Below are 19,189 nucleotides of genomic sequence, written 5' to 3'. Positions count from 1 at the left end.
AGTGTGACTGCCGTTTACAAGAGAGACAAGGTGGGGGAGGTAACATCTAGACCCCTGTGCGGATACAAAATTTGTATCCGCATCCAATCTGCAATCCGCAAAACATGGTCCGCAGCTATCCAGCGGATTTCCACAGATTTGCAGAGCTCTCGTAATATATTTTATTGGACCAACTTCTGTTGGAGAGAGAGACAACCTTGGTCCAATAAAAGATATTACCTCACCCACTTTTTCTCTCTAACATCCTGGGACTGACACAGCCATGACAACTCCGCATAATTACCAGACATGCATGCAACTTAGGCTAGGTATTAGACTCTGCACTACCCATAAGCTTCCAGGTGCAATTCAAGGTGTTGGTGTTAACACAAAGCCCCACACCCTCTGGGAGAGGTTTGTGTAGGAGACGCCCATCGCCCTGGGCCATATGGCTGCAGCCAGCAGATACGCTCAAACTGGAGCTCCCTTCTTATGAACTGGAGGGAGCTGCTGATCAGGCATTCTCCATGAGGCTCCCTCAGCTCTCGATCTCACACCTTCTGCTGGTCTTACTGAGCAGGGTTAGTCAACATGACGGGGCGGGGATGGCCACGGCTGTTCCACACAAGAGCTCCCACCACTGGGTCTGACCAGCTGGTGGGAGACACCCCCCCTCCCCCATACCTCCCCCAGTTCTGCTCAGGAGGCCCATGCACAGAGGGAGCAGCTGACCTAGCTGAAGTCACGCAGCGGCTCCAGCAGGGTGAGTAAATAAGTTAGCGCCGAGTGCAAACTCAAAGCGCCACAACCATGCTCGGGCAAAATCATGTCCAAAAACAGCTTGAAACAGCACTAGTAGGAACAGGACTTCCATGGCCACAGGGAGGGGTGGGGTGCTAGAAGACAGCTCAGCTATGAGGATACATGAGTAGGGGGAAAGGAATGAGAACTGAACTCCTTCCCTCCCCAATCCTTTATGGGGGTGCAAGAGGACAGTGCTGGACTCTTCCCCACTCCTTACTCTGCCCTCACACTTCCCAGCCTTGCCGGGACACCCCAGTTCTCTGAGACGGTTTAAACAACTCATCCGGAGCATTTAAGTCACTTTCCGTGAGCTGTGTTTGTGCCTTCTCGTCTGAGTGAAAGGTTGTTTGCGCCCCTCTGGTCCAGAAAGGGTTAACGGAGCATGCCTGAAGCCTGCCAGATCCCATTCATAAGCACAAACTCCAAGGGAGCGACTGAAATTCCAGGGCTGGGAGAGATTGCTCCAGCTGCCCTTGGAAAGCTGCGGCCGATTCTGTGCAGAGGATATTATGGCCTGCTCAGCGTCCCATGTGTAACCGTCTGAGAGGCTGGAAGGGGAGAGATGAGAAGAAATGGGAAGGGAGCCTGTAGACTTCTGGAATAGCTACTGTACATCCAGCTGTCTGCCTGCCTGCGGAATCCCAAGATCTCCCAGCCCGACAACTGCCCTCCGCAGCAAGAATCAAAAGCATCTCAAACAGCCGGTGAGGATGAAATATCCCAATCCGCTGATATTGGCTCCAATGGAGCCACCTGCAATAATCCCCTGAGTGATCACAACTATCTTGAATCCACTGACCTTGCTCAACAGGTGACACCTGGAAGCAGCCTCGGTGCTATGGATCTCCAGAGCCCCACTAGAGTCACCTTTAAGGGTCGGGATACGGTAGCAAGGATGGATTTAACTTCCCGGACTTAGCACCAATGACATTGTCACCAGAGCGACACAGCTCCTGGGGAAAGGCTCAGAGTAAGCATGCTGCAGAGAGCTTCCTCTGAACCTAGGGCAGAGATAAGCAACACCCAGAGCAGCAAGGGAAGCCTGAGCCTTGTCTACATGAGGAGGGTATAGTCGTAGTGGTATAGTTGGACCCGCAAAACCTTCTAGCACGAACACCGTTGTGCCGGTGTAAAAGGGTTTATACTGGTACAGCTGATCAATTATGTTGGTTCCTCTAACTGGTGTAAGCACAGTTATAATGACATAATAGTGTCTACACCAGGGTTTCTACTGACCTAGCTGTGGCAGTAAAATAAATCACGCCCCTAACCAACATAGATCCAAGTGTGGACCAGGTCCTAGACTACACTAGAGAAGATTTGTTGGCATAGCTGCACCAGCATAGCTATATGGCCCCAGTGTCGCATCTGAGGCCGGAAGGGGTGGAGGGGAGAGGAGCAGAAAAAGGTTATACCAATATAGCTATCCCCGCAAATCCTCCTAGTGTAGGTACCACCTATACTGGTAAAAGCATGCTACGGATGGTTTAGCTTCTACCGATTCCCTGAATGAAGTAAGCTACAAGAGCCAAAGCACTTTTATGCCAGTATAAACTGTGTCTACACTAAGGCTTTGGCTGGTGCAGAAACGCTGTATAAAAAAAAAAATCATTTCACTAACTGCACTGGCACAAGATTCTGACACCGACCTGGCCTGCGGGTCTTGCAGACCCAGGAGGAAGCAGCAGAACCAGCTTGAGAAGGAGGGTGGGGAAGTGAAAGAAAAGGAGACTCGCCTCTGGGGCGGAGGGGGGAGCATGAGCCTGTGAACAGACCTGGACTGGGACTCAGGAAATCTGGATTCTAGTCCCAGCTCTGTCACGGACCCTGCGCAAGTCACTTCCCTGTCCGGGCTTCTGCATTTGCCCTCTATGAAAGAGGGCAAGCAATACTGATATCACTTCCCTTCCTTTGTAAAAAACCCCTTTCAGGTCTGTGGCTGAAGGAAAAAACTCCCTCTTCTCACTTGCACCTGGTTCAGACTCTAGGCAGTGGGGAAGGGAGGCATGCTGAGTTTGGGAGAGGTTAGTAGAAGCTCAGATGGGGAGGGGGACGGGGTAGGGCAGAATAGGGCAAACCCAGCCCTGGGGAGGAGGGAAGAGACAGAGGGATGGAGAGAGAAGTAGCTCAGAACAGAGAGGCTCTCTCAGGCTCTGCTCTTGGCCCCAGTGCAGTGACCGCCAGTATAAAACCGTCCTGCCCCACAGGCCTTTGCACTTTGCTGTGTGCGAAGAATTTGGGAAGGAGACTGTTTGGTCGCAGCCACACTCAGGCCCTGCCAAGGCAGAGCGGATTGTGCTGCTAACAGACAGCCCATGGAACTCCAGTCCGCTAACCCCACAAACCCACCATACCACAGCCAAAGCGGGCCACAAATCATCAGCCCACAGGAGACGGAGCAGGGCCACGGCTAGTATTTCCTCATTTCGTCTTCCCTGGTCTCACTCCTGTCACAGACACACAGGCAGCAAAGGAACAAGCCAGGACGAGAACTTCTTAAATATTCATTAGAGAGTCATTCAATATGCCACTAAACTTACCATCTAGCCCCTTAGGTTCACTAATGAGAGAACTCCAGACAAACAGGAGGAAAGCGGTAGAGACGCGAGGTGAGAAGCAAAGGCAGTGGAAGGGGGAATCGATGCAGGAAGGTGCTCACCCAAGGGGCCCAGCATGCTTTACCAACATTGCTGACACATGCGACATAACCCTCGCAGGTGGAAATTTGACCCATTTTGTAGATGGGGAAACTGAGGCAGAGACAGGTGCTGTGACTTGCTCAAGATCATACAGCCAGTCAGTGGCAGAGCTGGCACAACCCAGGGGTCCCCTGCTGTTCACTTTAAGCGCCAGCATCTCTCTCCATTGTGCAATGCAGCACATTGATACATTCCAGTGACCCTGAACTTTGCTTGCAGTGTCAGAGGGGCAGGAAGTGCCAACGGGAATAAAGCTCCACAAGGTATATTTCACAGGTGCCAAGCTGCCCCAGAAAGTGGAGGAGCAGAGAGGTGTATAAGAAAGCCCCCTTGTAGGCATGGCCAGACCCTGAAGGCCTCTAGCAGGGCATTCTAAGTTCATTGGAGGGAAACAGAATCAACTAGGAAATGGAAAAACAGCTACATTTCATACACAGAAAAAATTAATTATGCTTCCTAAGTGACACAGCCCAGCAGCCCAGAATGAGCTGATCAGGGTCTCTGACAAGCAGAGGAAATTACAGGGCAGATATGAACTCAAGGGACTGTATAAAACCCATATAAAATCCTCGCTTATTAGGACACAGAAAAAAACAGAAGCCAGCCTCACCCCAAAACCCACATCCCCTGCACGTGCTGCCAACTCACTCATGTCCCCACAGCTTGTGTCCACAGATCCAAGCTCTCCATCCCCAAGGTCAGAGCCCACCACAGTTCTGTGTCTACCTGCATCTCTGCACTAGTTTTCTCCCATCTGCCCTCTCTTCTGCTTCCTCAGTCTCCCCTTCTACCACTCTCGGCTTCACACCTTCTAGCCCTTATGCTTGGAACAGCCGCTCACTTATCATCTGCCAAACTTCCCCCTTTCTCCTTCAAATCCAGCTTAAAACCCTTCTGCCCAGAAGTCCTTTTCCCCTTGCTCTTCTCTCCACACCCTTCCTACCTATAGTTAGCTAAAAGAAAAGGAGGACTTGTGGCACTTCGTTAGTCTCTAAGGTGCCACAAGTCCTCCTTTTCTTTTTGCAGATACAGATTAACACGGCTGCTACTCTGAAACCTATAGCTAGCTAGTGGCCAATTAAGCTTAGACTGAAACTTCTTTGGGACAGGGAACAGGCCTAACTTCACATTTTGCAGAGTGCCTTGTAAGTCTGCAGAAAGATGTAACCTATGCCAGGAATCCAAAGGCTGGAAGGAATTCACATACAAAAAACAACAAACTTTTATTAAAGTGGAGTGGAAGTTCCCAGTTGATTAACACAAACATTTGCCCTGCTCAGCAAGTGCTCAATGGGTGCCTGATGGAGAGAGAACAGTCTCCCTAGGTCTTTCTCTTTAGGGGTTTCTTTCTTTATGGGTTCAGCCTTTAGAACTGCTCTGAATGCTGGCAACAATCCCAGCCCACCAGACAAGCAAGGACAACTCTAGGAGTCAGAGCAGCAGTCTTTCAGCAATGCCCATAGACAATCATCTGGAACCAAAGAGAGCTCAGGGTCAGTTCCTAAAAAACCCAGTGAATTCAGTAAGCCCAGCTCCCCAAGATCAAAGGATAATGTTTTTGCAGGTAGAATGATTCAGAAGGAGAGAGATGAAGGGATACAAATCTGAGGCCTAGCGCAGACGTTGCTATGTATCCTCCCTATTCCAGAGCCAAATGTGCACCATGTGGGCTGGAGTTGACATGATCCCATCAGGACAGAGACACCAGTTAGCTCTGCCCAAACACCCACCGCAATGTGCATTGTTTATAGGAGAGGTACAGTACTGAACAATGACTGCTCCCAAGGAGCTCCCCCCAACCAACCTTCAGCAGGTGCAAACCAGGAAGAATTCCCACAAGAGGTCTCATAACCCCTATATTAGAAAAGCCAAACCTTCTAGCATCAGCAGCTGTAGTTCCAGAGACAATGGAGAACACGTGGACTGTGTGTTCCCCAGAACTATCCCCCCCCACCCCAAAAAGAACAGCTCGGATGTCCCAGTAACCTGGCACTTGCAATAAGTAATAAGGCAGTATTACTATTTAGCACTTTTCAATCCAAACAGCTGCCTTGCTCTGAGAGGTAGCGAAGTTTTATGCCCACTTTACAGATGGGGAAACCGAGGCTCTCAAGGCCACACAGTGACAGAACTCCGACTAGAACCCAGGCATCCTGACTCTTAATGCCTCGCTCAGACCACATGCATCTCCTACGCTATGTGCTGCCACGTTGAGGACAGCAGTTTACAAAAAAAGTCTCATGCTCCCTGAACTGCTGGCCATGCAGAGTGAGCTCAGCGCCCTACAGAGAATGAAAGCCTGGTACTGCTGCACTGGTGACCCCCTTCTTGCTGAATGGGAAGTGACCGAGTGGGGTCCAGAGAAAGCCACCCTGAGGCCTTTAGGCTGGAGTATGTTATGGAGTGAAAATGCTGCTGACACACAGGCCCATGGGCTCTGCAACAGTAGGAGCAGGTGGCAATCACTGAGGAAGCTGATATTCCCTCTGCAGGCAGGGAAGAGCCTGCTCTGCCTCTCACCACACCCTCCAGATCCCACTGACAGCTCAGGAACCGGGCAGCTGATGCACCCCGCACCACCTCCCCGCTGAATAATCACACAGGACAAAAGCAGCAGTGGCTGGTGCAATTTTGCTGTAGGTGGGAAAGGCACGAACAACCTGTTCCTGGTAGGAAAGAAGCTGGTTTTCTCTGGCCAGCCTGCGCGTCTCACAATGCCTCACGTTTAGGTCACTGTACAGCGCAGCTTTTCTAAGGCTCTCAGCCCAAGACACCTTCAAGAGGGCTCTTCACAAGAGCCAAACTCAGCAGGATAGGCTGTAACCAGTCCTGGTAATTACAGCTCCCGCTGCCACCCCCACCCTGTTCCGCTCCCAGCAAGTCTCCTTCCTCCACCCCAAGGTGTGCAACGTACACTATCATTACACCAACCGCTGCTTCTCTTTACCGAGCACCCCGCCCTGACCGGCAGCCAGCGATTGCCTCACCAGCCTTGGAAAGCTCAGCTGGCATATGACAGGATCCGCTCCCCGCTGCAGAACTTCATGAGGCAGCCCCGTGCCAAATGAAGCAAACAAAGTGCGCTGCGGAGAGGAGCCTGAGAGGCAGTTAGAAATGTTTAGAGGCAGAGCAGACAGACCGAGACAGGGATGAGCAGAGGGGTTGGTCTGATATTAAATGAAAGGAAACAGGTCCCCAGCAAGCATGTCCAGGAAAAGCACACAACTTGTGCACCACAGTCCACTGGGGCAGCCAAGAAACACTGCCCAGGTAATGCCCAGCGCAGGCAGACACACCCCTCGCCCCGATGAGACATTTACAAGCTATCCTGAGGGGAGCACCGGCTGCAGAAAAGGCTTTGTTAATCCCATCCCTACACTGAAGCGTACCCCAGGTGCTGCTTTCACGTGTGTTTCCTGGGGAATATTAACCAGGATGCTAGAAAGAAAGACAGACAGAAAAAGAAAGTCTAAGCTTTATTTCAGAAAATCACTGGACTCAGTATTGGATCATTTGCAACGGACCAGGCACAAGCAATTCCCTGTAATCATCCTCTGTCAAAGATATTTGACTGATGGAAAACAAAGCCAGGCCAATCACTAATCTTCCCCCACAGAGCTGGGCACCATCGCCCTGTGCACCTCCCTCACCCCACCCCAAGCCTGGCATTCACAGAATACATCTACATGGGGATTCATCTTCCTCCTGGAACAGAGGCCTGTATTATCCAGCTTCCTCGATTCTCCGCATGACAACATCCCCAGCAACCCTTGCACCAGCACCTGCTTTGCTAAGAGGGCCCTAAATGGCTGTAAGGGGAATTGCCCAGTTCAGGTTAAACCGGCACCACATTGTAGTCACAAGATAATTTATTACAGCACTAGGTTCAATGGTTTAACCTCCGGCAGGACCCAGCAACTCTGAGGCTCCTTTCAAGTGAAAGCTCTGAAGAACCTAGTTGCCCGGAGAAGGGCAGTAATGATTTACTGAAGGTCTCTTACAATCCATGTGTTCTTCTCCTTCCACATTCTTTACTTGTTGCTTTGTCTCTTTAACCCACTCTCCCTCCACCTCCCTTTAAAGCCCCCCCCCCCGCTCTCAGACAGGCGGGACTTGAAAATTGAAGGCCCTGGCATGTATAACAGACACAGAACATCTCAATAACATTTCAGCCTCACTAGTTTAACTCTACTCAGAAAGGTGGGTGGAGAGAGCAGAGCATCCCTAAAAGTTGCAGCCGAACAGCTGTGGGCAACGAATGATGCGATCCCAACAGACACGCTGCTTTTTGAGGAAGTTACTCGATTCTTCTTAAGCAACCCGAGTTGCTCAAATCAGTGTTGGTACCGTGATTTGCCAGCCATCCTGATTGCTGCTTTCAGGGACTTAAGCTGCTGCCTTGTTCCTAGAGAATAGTTCGTTGCTGAGGGACTCATCATTCCCTTTGCCACAATGCACTGCTTAGAGTGAAACCTTCCCTCACTTCCAATAAGCAACCCGCTTGCCATATCCCCCAGGATTTCCAATCCAATTTTGTCCAGTCTTTACTCAAGACCACTTCACCCTTCCTCCTCCCCCCAAGTTCTCATGGGTAGCTGCTTACGACGGACTTCGCTGTAACCCGCCAAAGCCAACAGGAAAGACCATGTTCGATGACCTCACTGCAGTCAGACACACCTGCTCCAGTTTGTAAATCTTTCGGCACTCAAAACCTGGGAATGCAAGTCGTGGCTCAGGTGCTCTGGTATGCAGCTCCGGCTGAGCTCAGAGGTGGGGTGTGTGAATCCCAACCCTATTGCCTCACAACACATTCAGAGGCACTAATCAGCTGGAGCAGAATTGAGACGCACAGCAGATTAGCTTGCAGACCTGGGAGAAAGAGTTTGAAAAGGGGGTTGCACCTAAGGGATGGAGCATGTCATCTTTCAGCAGGTGCCAAAGGAAAAATGAGGAACAAGCTTCAGAGGACCAGTCATGCATGGACAGAGGGGATTTTACTGGGGCTGCCAAGGAGCATTATATTAACCCCAGCAACCAGAAAGTTGCTTACTGCATCGAGTATATTTTTTTTTGGCTGCAATTTCCTCCCCTAATCCTGCACTCCTGTCCCTGGCCCATGCTTGCCTGCGCTCTATGACACAGCAGCTTGCGCTCATGTTGGCAGGGGAAGACTGCCCCATACCAGGAACCCAGCTGGGCGGCAGCAGAGACCCACTCAGGTGCATGCCGCCACTCACCAGGGTAATCAGATACCCTCATGACCCTGGAGAGAGAATCCAAAAACCTCCTCAGAACAGGGGAGGCCGCCAAAGCTTTCACAACACTGGGGGTGCAACAGGGCTAATGCCTCTTTCCAAAGAGCCCTGTTCATGAAACCCGCTGGGATTCCTCCGGACAAAAATTATGCCGGCCACAGTAAGTGGAACTGGTTTAACAGAGTCCCATCCCTCTTCCTTTTAACACCATTGTTCTCACACTGACCTCTGTTAAGGCCAGCACTGGTGCCTGCTCAGATTTTGCAGTGTGCCAATGTTTACGGCAAAACTGGGATGAGCCTCCTTAAATTGCATCCCACACAGAGAAGAGAGGTCTCAGAGTTCTACTCCATGTGCTCCTGAGACGGCTGCGGATGGAAACTGAAATCTCCTGCTGCAGCCACAAGCTGGAGTTATCCATTTTAGATATTTATACAGCACCTATCACTGTGGTATCAAAACAATCGAGTTATAAGCACTTGCAGGAGTCAACAAAGAGATTCTTTTCATGCTCGCCTCTTAAGAGAGGCTGGAGTGATTTCTTCATCATGTTGGCTTGTCTTGGTATCTCCAGGGCAGCCTAAACAGAGCTGACCAAATGTGACTAGCTTGTGAGGAGAATGGTCAGAAACTAGCAGATTTGAGGCATCAAAGATCATCCCACACTTCAGGGTAGTGTGGAGAAGAGGAAAGGCCCAGATGAGAAGTCACACACACATACCCCTTTTTAGGTGGTGTAGCACTGTGACAAAACTCAACAGGACAAGCCATTTCTAAACACTTTGGTTGCCAGCAATCTATTAAATCAGCCATTGAAGAGAGATCAAATATTTTCTGAATCACCTACTGGCAACGCACCTTCCACTCCCAGCATGAGTCATGCCACGTCTATCTGCCTCAGAATCTAAACCTGCTGTCTGAGCAAAGGGAGGCAAACAGGTTCACCATGACCACTGTGAAGGCACCTGATACGAAGAACGAACACACAGACATGACGTGAGTCAGTGGGTCTCAGTCCAGCTTCTAGAGGACACACTAACCACCTCAACTGGCAGCAATCGGACTGAACAGGTCCTGGAGAGTGGACACTGCTTTGGCCCCCTCGAGGTGATCTCTGCAGATCAGGGTTGAGACACCTGGATGAGGCAATGTGAAAGTAACCAACTCCCACTACTGCCCAGAATTGTACCAGTTCTGTGGCTAAAGCCAGACCTGCAGGCTTTAGGGCTGATAATCTGGCATTTTTCACCAGGCCTAAATATATTTTCTCTCTCACACACACACACACATACTCACACACAGTAAAAAGAGCAATAGGAGAAACTGTGTCTAGAGACATCAGAACTCAGGGGATGTGATCCCCCCTTAGACAGGTGGTCATTATACTGGGAAGGCAGCAGGAACCTGGGGAGGCAAGGCAGGGTGGATCCCCGTCACGAGAACAAACCACAACAGTTATTGCCTTGCCCAAAACAAACAAGAGTAAAACAGCGTCTTCCATAGACACCTCAAGTTCCATCCTGAGTAAAAATAAAAGCCGCACATAGGCTCACACCCCAGCACAAGTTGCTGTGACCCCTGATTCAAACAGCCTGGGCAACACAGCCATACCAAGGTCACACAAAATCTCAAAGCCACTGCATCCTTCTGAAGTCCCTCAGTCCGCTGCCCCTCCATGCTGGAACATAGTCACTCGCGTAATTCTGGGCTGCAGGCGGATACCAAGGCCAACAGGAGGGGTGGATTTAAAGGAAGGGGCTAGACAATTTTGTGACCCACGCACAGCATTGCACAACTGTCTGCTCTACCTAAGGAGATAGGTCTTTCTCTGGAGCACCAGGCAGTGCTTGCTACTGGGGGACAGGGTACTGGACTCGAGGAGGCAAGGTCTGATCTGTTATAGCAAATCCCATACCACGGTTACTGTCGGGAAAGCATGGCTGACCCTACACCTATTGGGGTAGGGGCATGCAATACAGCTGCTGCAACTGTTCCTGCAGGAGGAGAGGCGCGTTCAAAACAGGGTCTCAATACACCTACTAAGGTGGGGGAAGGGGGAGAGATTTCAGCTCAGTCTTCAACCCTCAGCAGCTGGGAAAACCACCACTCCCCATCCAGGAGAGGGGAGCCATTGCCACATGGCCAGCCCACTCCTGCAGGCTCCAAAGAATACTCACAACCAAGACAGTCCTTTCATCACCAGGAAGGGACTGTGTTGATCTTTGCAGGACAAAATAATCACTACTACAGCTATTCCAGAGTCAGGAGACAGCTGCCCTCCCCCTAGTCCAGACTGGAGGAGCTGAGTGACCCATCCACCTCTGCAGAGAGGCATCAAAATCCAAATGCCCTGGTCCTGCAATGTCAAGGCAAGACCCCAGCACAGGGTTCTCTCTCTCATAGCTGATTTATGGGTGTCAAGAGGAAGAGAGGGCCACCTACAGAGTAGGGCAGCAGCCCATTGGAAAGAACGCTCGAGCACCAGGAGAGAGGTAGGCTGAGGCTAAGGGCCTTAGGCATTGCTCAGTGTCTATAAAACATATGTATTGTTCCTCCAGTATCAGCCAGCGCAATCCCTTCCCCAGGGAGGCAGTACCGGGCATTGCATCCCCTAATGTTGAAGGGTCCTTACTGGAACAATCTGCCTCCCCTTGGAGGGATCCCCACGTCAAAGGGGGACTGCCACTGCCCGACAAAGCAGCCAGGGAGGAGGGAGGTTAGGCGACTGAGGTGACCATGTCATCACCTCTCATACCAGTCCAAACAGCTGTAATTAAAGCATCAACGCACCGCGGGCAAAGATCAGCCTCACTGACCTTCCTAGCAGAGGGCATTCCAGAGCTCCTTCCAGTCGATGGCAGAGCAGTTCTTGATGCTACAGAGCCGCCCGGGGTAACTGGGAGCAAATGCAAGTGAAAAACCAATGTACGCCTGCCACAGAACAGAGACCACACAGCATCGAATAAACCATGGAAAGAAATGGCCTCCCTGTGAACAGAGGGCTAGGAACCTCCAAATGCTAATCCTGACTCCAACACAGATTCATTCTGTGGGCCTTGGGCAAGTCACTTGCCCCGTCTGCCTCAGTTTCCCCATCTGTAAAGTGGGGCTAATGATAGTTACCGCCAAGGTACGATTTAGTGGAGATTAAATTAGCTAATATTTAAAATGCTTGGAACAGGAAAAGCACCGTATACATGCTAATGACGTTTAATGCTGTGTGGTACAAGGTATGCAATAATATGAATCATGACTTTGGGCCAACCTGGGACTGTAACTAACGGTTTTGCATTTGCAGCACTTTTCTTCACAATGCAACACTTCTCTTCATTTCTTCAAACATCTAACTGAGAGTTAAGCACAGGAACAGGTGACCGAGGGAGGTTGTGGAATCTCTGTCCCTGAAGGTTGTTAAGCATGGGTTTACTCCTAAGGGCATTCTATGCCAAAAAATAAAAAATTCTGTGCCAAAATATCAAAAAATTCTGCGCACAATATTGTAAAATTCTGCAAGTTTTATTTGTCAATAAATAAATGCAGAGGCTCCAGAGTGGCAGTGCATGACCGTGGGAGATCACCCTGCAGCCTACCCATCTTGGGGACATGGACTCAGTGGTGAGGCTGCACCTGACCCTGACTCTGCATAAGGTCTGGGCCTGCCCCAGAAACACCCTGGGGTCCTGCTCCTCTGTGCCAGGTGCGGGACAGGCAGGCTCAACCAAACAGGATCCAAGTGTGGAGGGGATCAGTGAGGGGGGATCCAGGTGTGGGACAAGAGGATTCTGTGTGGGACAATCTGGGTGCAGGCAGTTCAGTGGGGAGCCTCGGTGTGGGGGGGGATCTGGACGCCCAGAGGCTCGTTGTGGGGTTTCCAGTTGCAGGGGCACTGGGACTCTTCAGGGGCTTCCAAGTGAAAGCTGTCGGGGGTCAGTAGAGGGGCCTGGGCGAGGGAGTCTCAGCAGGGGGGTCTGGGTGCTGGGTGAGTGGGGCTTGGTGGGGTGCAGCTAATTGGGGTCAGTGGCATGGGGGTCTGGATGTGGGGGGTCAGGATGGTGCAGGGCTCATCAGAGTGGGGGTTTGAGTGCAGGGAGCTCAATGTGGGGTGGTCTGGGTGCAAGGGTAGGGGTCTGGAGGTAGGGGGTCTGGGCACAGGGGACTCCAGATGCAGGGGTTGAGGTTCAATGGGGTGGGGTTTGGGTATGAAGGGCAAGGGGGGTTCTGGGTATATGGGGTGATGTCTGGGTATGGGAGATCTGGATGCACGGGGATTGGGCGGATGGGGGCACAGCTGAGGAGCGATGAGGGCTGGAAGCAGAGGATGATGCTGAGCTTCATGCAACTGGGGGAGGTTTCTGGGAGTGGGACTGACACAGACCCAGCCACTCCTTTCCGAGGGAAGAGGAAGTCCCATCCTCTCCTGCTTCCAGACCAGCTGGGATTAGCAGCTGATCCTGGCTCAGGGTAGGAGCCACTGTCTGGGATGTCCCCAGCCCTACGGTGATTTACCTCTCCACCAGCTGCCTGAAACTACGTACCTGTGCAGCTAGGGAGTGGTGCGTGACTGCTCTTGCAAATTACCTGTCAGAAAGTCATTTTTCTGCGGGGAAGCAAAGAAATCTGCAGGGGACATGAATTCTGCACACATGCAGTGGTGCAGAATTCCCCCAGGAGTATGGGTTAGACATCTGTTAGAGGTGGTCTAGGTATACCTAATCTTGTCTCAGTGTGAGGATAATGGACTATAGGACCTCTTGAGATCCCTTCCAACCTTACATTTCTATGATACCAAAATGTTATCATGGAATCCAAGTCCCATCTCCTCCTTCCAACATGACTCTGATTTTGAATCAGAACACAGAACCCACTCTGCTCTGCACTCGTACATTTGTGTGGCATTACCTCGAATAGCTCATTGCTGGCTGGTCTCCGCAGACACTGCCTAGCACACGTGCATAATATTTTATTATTCATCAGCAGAAAATTGGCCAAAACTTCCCTTTTCTCTGGAAACTACCTCTCTGGTTTTCTATGCCACTTCAGAGTCATGGCATCAGCATCCAAAGGGAGTAACTCAGGGACAAAGAGCTACCTAACTACTACATCTCTCAATGCCTTGGCTCAGGGGTGTGACACGTGGAGCTCTGTAAAGCCGCTCAGAGCTGCTTTCATCATTATCACGGACACATGGCCTGCAGAAGCTATACTGCCCTGCATGTGGTGCTCCATCTTGATGTGGGTAGCCAAGCAATGAGACAAAGGTGGCTGAAATCTGCCCCACTCTGTGCATATTAGGTGTGGTCCTGGGGCTCCTGAGAAATCGCCCATGCAGCTCTCAATTGGACAACGTATTGGCACCTCTGGGTTAGGCAAGTCACACACCCCTCAGTATCCTGTGGACTTTTAACTGGTGTGCGTCTAGGGGCTTTTGTTCTCAATTATGGCCACCCTGGGCTATTCCTCAGGTGGCCAAGACCTTTGGGACCATTCTAGTAGAGTGACTGGCTTCAAAAGTGCAGCTCTGAATTCAGAGCCCTGGGATGCCAGCACACAAGAGGACTAAGGCAATGGGAACAGCTTGGTACCATACGCAACACAGCAGGGTGGAACTTGGGCCTTGTCATTATCTGCCAGTCATTTCCCCTTCTTAACACTCCCACCCGTCATGCTGCAGGCTAACCACCCTTGCCGATTAGTCATCAGAATGCCTTCAGTTCACACCTCCGCTCAGTCAAACATTTCCCCCACTACTGTATGGACATCACCAACCACGGCAGACCAGGAATCAAACAGAAGCAGGTTAAAGCGGTGCAGGCCACTGACCCAGCATGGCTTTGACTCGACTGACTCGACACGCAGCGCAAATCACGTCACCTTCCATCAGCCGTGCTCACAGACTAACGCCTTGCCGTGTAAACTAGATTTTTAGCCACTGGTACAAACCCCTAGCGAAAAAGTATTGCATGCTGGAGTAGCATAGTTACGAGGGAAGCAAAAACCCAGTGCCAACAATGTCTAGATCTGTCCATCTGAGCTCTTTTCATCAGTCTACAATGAAAGGCATGAAAAGTAACAGATCACAGAAACTGCACTCTGATGGACCCAAACTACCCAGATAAAGGCAAGGTTTGTAAATGGGATGAAAGCACCTGAAACGTCCGTCCCAGGGAAGGTACACGCACATAGGGACCCTTTGTACTCCAGATCTCACTGCACCCAGACCTGCCCAGTCTTGCTCCTTGAATGGAAGGTGCCGTGGTTGAGATTAATTTTAACAGCAGTTTTTAAAGTACCTCACTGTTATTATGAAAGATTTCTCCGAGTGATTCAACCAGGCATTTACATTCTCACGCAGGCTGTCAACTTGAACAATGTCAGGTGTCCTTCCTCCCTGCCCTCCAAAGAGAAGGATCACTGCCACTGAACCATGGGGTCAATTGCACCCAGACAAAACGAAAGCCCAGAGGGGTCAGAGCCTGTTCATTGACTCTGTGGAACTATAATCTCATCAGCTGCTCCACCCTGCAGGCCAGATGACACACAACAACCTCAAATATGCTCTAGAATCGTCCACTCTCAAACATTCACGTTCTCAATTCACATTTCATCGAAAATTCTCCACTGGAGGAAGGGGCTAGTGGAAAACTGGTTCTGGACAGGAGAAGCTGAATTGTTTATCACAAAATGTGGGGGGGGGGGAATGAATGGAAAGAAGTGAGAGAACAGGTCCTATGACTCTCCAGTGAGAATGTAACATTCTCTTGCCCAGCCCCCACAGCCAAGCAATGAATGCCATGCTGAAAAAAGGCCATTTTACAGTTTAAACATTAATTTCCCTTCATTGAGCAGGCATCGTAAACAGGTTTATTCCCGCATGGAATCGGTCACTTTCTACACTGACAATTCCTGCCGAGGTAGCTATTGGCTTTCATTAGCCAGCAAGCAAACCACACTAGCCTAAGTGGGGCTTTCATCTTTGCCAGGAAAGTCTCAAATGTCCACTAAATAGAGCAATTTACAGTTTGAGCATGAAAGCTAACTAATGGGGTGGGGGTGAGCAATTGCCCATCCCTGGATTATCAACCTTCACTAGGAGGTCTGAGTCAGACTAGAGCAGGCAAAAGTAGCCTTGTGATTTTACTTTCCTTTTGCAACATAATAGTCTGTACAAAGTGGTATGGATTTATTCAACTTAAAGTCAAGACTCTGTGGTTCTAGTCCCAGATCTGCCACTGGCTCTCTGCAACACTGAACAAGTTATCTGGGCCTCAGTTTCTCTACCTAACAAGCAGTTTACTGCATTTACCTCACTGCGGTTACAGGGGTTAACTAATGAATACGTGCAATGCACTGAAATCTTCAGATTCCATTATTAGACACCTTTCTGGGAGGATACTCCCAGACGCTGTACAAGGCTTTTATTCCCAGAGCCCTGTTAAGCATAGACACTGGAGCTGTGTTTTCCTCACCTCTGGAATTTCTGAATGGCACCCCTTGAATCAGAGGACTGGAGAATCAATTATATCCCAGTCTCAGCATGCAAAGAGGAAACGGAAGCATATGCTGTTAGTGCCTGGCTCCTTTGGACAGGACAGTCCCCGTTTCAAGAGACTTGGCTGCGAAACTTACAAAACAGAAACACTGTGATAGGAGCCCTGTGGGGCAGAAATCTGGGCTCACAGACAAGTCTATCTCTGCGGGGAAAAATAAAAACGCGCACAACAAGGAGGCCGACGATGTACATCAAAACTGCACACTCACTGCCTGTGCCATACACCCCCAGCAGCTGCCTAAAAGATGCAGGCAACGGCTTCAGAAATCCAGGGCCCTCACGTCAGCATCCACACACTCACTAGTGACTGCGTGGGGAGGGAGAACCACCCTCCTTTTAAAGAGCCCTTAAACGAAGCTACCTCAGTGACAGCCCCTCTGGGTGGGAAGTAATTTAGGGTTACCGGTGCCACCCCCTCCGGCTAAGCAGAGCATCTTTGCTGGGACTATCCAAGAGTTTATCTCTGATAAACAAACTGACCAAGCCACACAAAGTGAGACCCTGTTTATAACAGTCACCCATAAAGTGTTTATGGCTTTGGATTCCCACAGACAAGCCTCTGGCTGGCTTTGCAGCCATCACCACCTCCCAGGAGATGCTCGTGGGAGGTGTGCGAGCCTACAAGAGAAAGGCAGATCGCAAGGGGCCAGCGTCCACCCCCGATGATGCGACTGTGTGCGCAGGGCTGAATAATAAAAGGAGAGACAGATCCAGCCAGGGGAGCTGCCTCCCAATGCTCATTACTCCAGTGAGATACTGGGGGGGACAAACAAGCCGTCCAGGCTAGAGTCCCTGTAGGAGGCAGAGGCCGAGCTGGGGGCTCGGGGCTCCATCCTCCTCCTCCTCTTCCTCCTCCCCCAACCCAGCCTTTGCCCCATTGATCTTCCCAGCTGGGACAGGGCCCGGGGCAAGGGGCAGGCTGAGCAGCCGGCGGAAACTGCTACATGGAGCCGTGTCCCCGCAGCGGCGCGCCTGAGCCTGCGGGAGCGGCCGGCCAAGGCTGCGGCAGGCCGGGGCTCCCTCCCCACCCCACCGGGAGCGGGGGAACCGGGCCCGCCCCGGGCTCCGGGGCCCGGGCTCAGGCCACTCGCCCGCTGTTTCCCTCAGCCCCGGCTCTCTGGCCCCGGGGCCCCGCCGCCCCCGCTACCTTTGTACCGCTCCAGCACATCCTCGTACGCCTGCACGAACTCCTTCTCCTGGCTGCGGTTGGCCGGCAGCAGCCCGGGCACGTAGCCGGCCATGGCGCTCCCCTGCCGGGCCTCGGCGGCGGGCTGGCTGCGGGCAGGCTCCGTCCCGCTCTCGGCCCGGCTCCGCGCGCTGCAGCGGCCAGGGCCGGTGTCCGCCGCTCGCGTTTCCGCCGCGCCTCTTCCCTCCGCCCGGCCGGCGGCGGCGGCTCCTCCCGCTGTCAGCCGCGGCTCGGCCCCAGCCCCCGGCCCACCCCCGCCGGGCCCGGCCGGCCCGGCCCAGCCGAGCGGCGGCGCCACCTGGCGGCCGGCCGGGGACGTGCGGGGGGCAAGGCCGGGCCAGGGGCAGGAGGGGGCGGCGGAGCTGGGGGTCGGGGGCTGCCCAGGAGATGGGAGCTGGGGGTGCTGCTGATGCTGTGCCCACGGGCCGGGGAAGGACACCAGAGCCGGATCAGAACCCGGCAGCGGAGAGAGGCGCCAGATCCAGATCACACCCGGGGGAGGAGAGAAGCACCAGAGCCGGATCAGAACCCGGGAGAGGAGAGAGGCGCCAGATCCGGATCAGAACCCGGGAGAGGAGAGAGGCGCCAGATCCAAATCACACCCGGGGGAGGAGAGAAGCACCAGATCCGGATCAGAACCCGGGAGAGGAGAGAGGCGCCAGATCCGGATCAGAACCCGGGAGAGGAGAGAGGCGCCAGATCCGGATCAGAACCCGGGAGCGGAGAGGTACCAGAGCCTGGGAGTTGCAGGTCCAAAACAGTGGGGCCTTGAAAAGGAGAGTGAAGGGGATCGGACCGATGGAAGAGAGAAAGGGATCGGAACCTGAACCTACCGGGACTCTACTTCTGGAATCAGAAATGGAGATGGAAAAGAACTGGACTGAGATCCAGCCCTTGTCACAAGGGTAAGTACTGGAACTAAGCCCGAACATACAGCACAGACCAGAACCACAGAAGGAACTGCAGCAATATAAAAACAAGAAAAGAACAGAACACACCCTAGATTGACAAGCACTTTGAGTATCCAGACTCAGTGGAGAGTTAAGGAAAAAATATTTTAGAGGCCTGGACCATAACAAAATGCAGAAATGGAGAGAAGGGGTAAGGAGAAAAGAACAGACTCTGGATCAGGGTCAAAACCTGTGAGTTTGGCTTGAGAAACAGGAGTACTTTAAAGATAGCCTGGCTGAAATCTGAGGGTCAGCAGCTGGGACAGAAAAAAGAGCAGGACCCTAAAGTCATATTGGGGCAGAGTTTCTGTCTGCTAAAAATCCCCAGAGGAACTTGGGTTCAGATTAGCAATTTTCCATTTCCCTACACTTCTTATATAGGCTCAGTCCTGCAGTCAGATCCATGTAGGTAGAGCCTTGTGCCTTGGCACAATTCATCCATGCAGATCAGAGAGCTTATAAAGACATAAACATGCTTAACTTTACATACTGTAGGTGAAACTTTGGCTTCATTGCAGTCAATGGCAAGTGGGGCGGGGGGCATGGATCAGTGTTCACATTGCACTCCCCATCAGTACCCAGCCCAAGCCAGGGAAGCTAATGATCCAACCAGCGGACCAAATTCGATGTGAATCCTGGTCATGTGCCACTTGAAGCACATTGCGCATATGCTAAGAAGAATGGCAAAAGCCACACTGACAGCAACAGAACCAGAATTTCACCCTGACAATACTCCCATTGACTTCACTGGAATTACTCACTGGTCA

General features: G+C 51.7%; 1 protein-coding gene across 11 annotated transcripts in view; it reads right to left on the bottom strand.

The window, feature by feature from the left end:
• MACF1 (microtubule actin crosslinking factor 1) overlaps positions 1 to 19,189 on the bottom strand; it is a 252,185-nt gene that overhangs the window by 215,820 nt on the left and 17,176 nt on the right. The window contains exon 1 of one of the 11 annotated variants that reach the window (XM_048825764.2): positions 17,434 to 17,608. The exons of the other annotated variants lie outside the window; for them this stretch is intronic. Coding sequence (XP_048681721.2) covers positions 17,434 to 17,527 — 94 coding nt within the window. The 5' untranslated portion in view covers positions 17,528 to 17,608. Of the gene's footprint in view, positions 1 to 17,433; positions 17,609 to 19,189 lie in introns of those variants that run through there. 11 annotated transcript variants of the gene reach the window in all.

The sequence above is a fragment of the Caretta caretta genome, chromosome 19, assembly GCF_965140235.1.
Source record: "Caretta caretta isolate rCarCar2 chromosome 19, rCarCar1.hap1, whole genome shotgun sequence".
NCBI classification, from domain to species: domain Eukaryota; kingdom Metazoa; phylum Chordata; order Testudines; family Cheloniidae; genus Caretta; species Caretta caretta.
The sequence above is the reverse complement of the archived record's forward strand: the minus strand, read 5'-3'. Positions and strand labels throughout refer to the sequence as shown.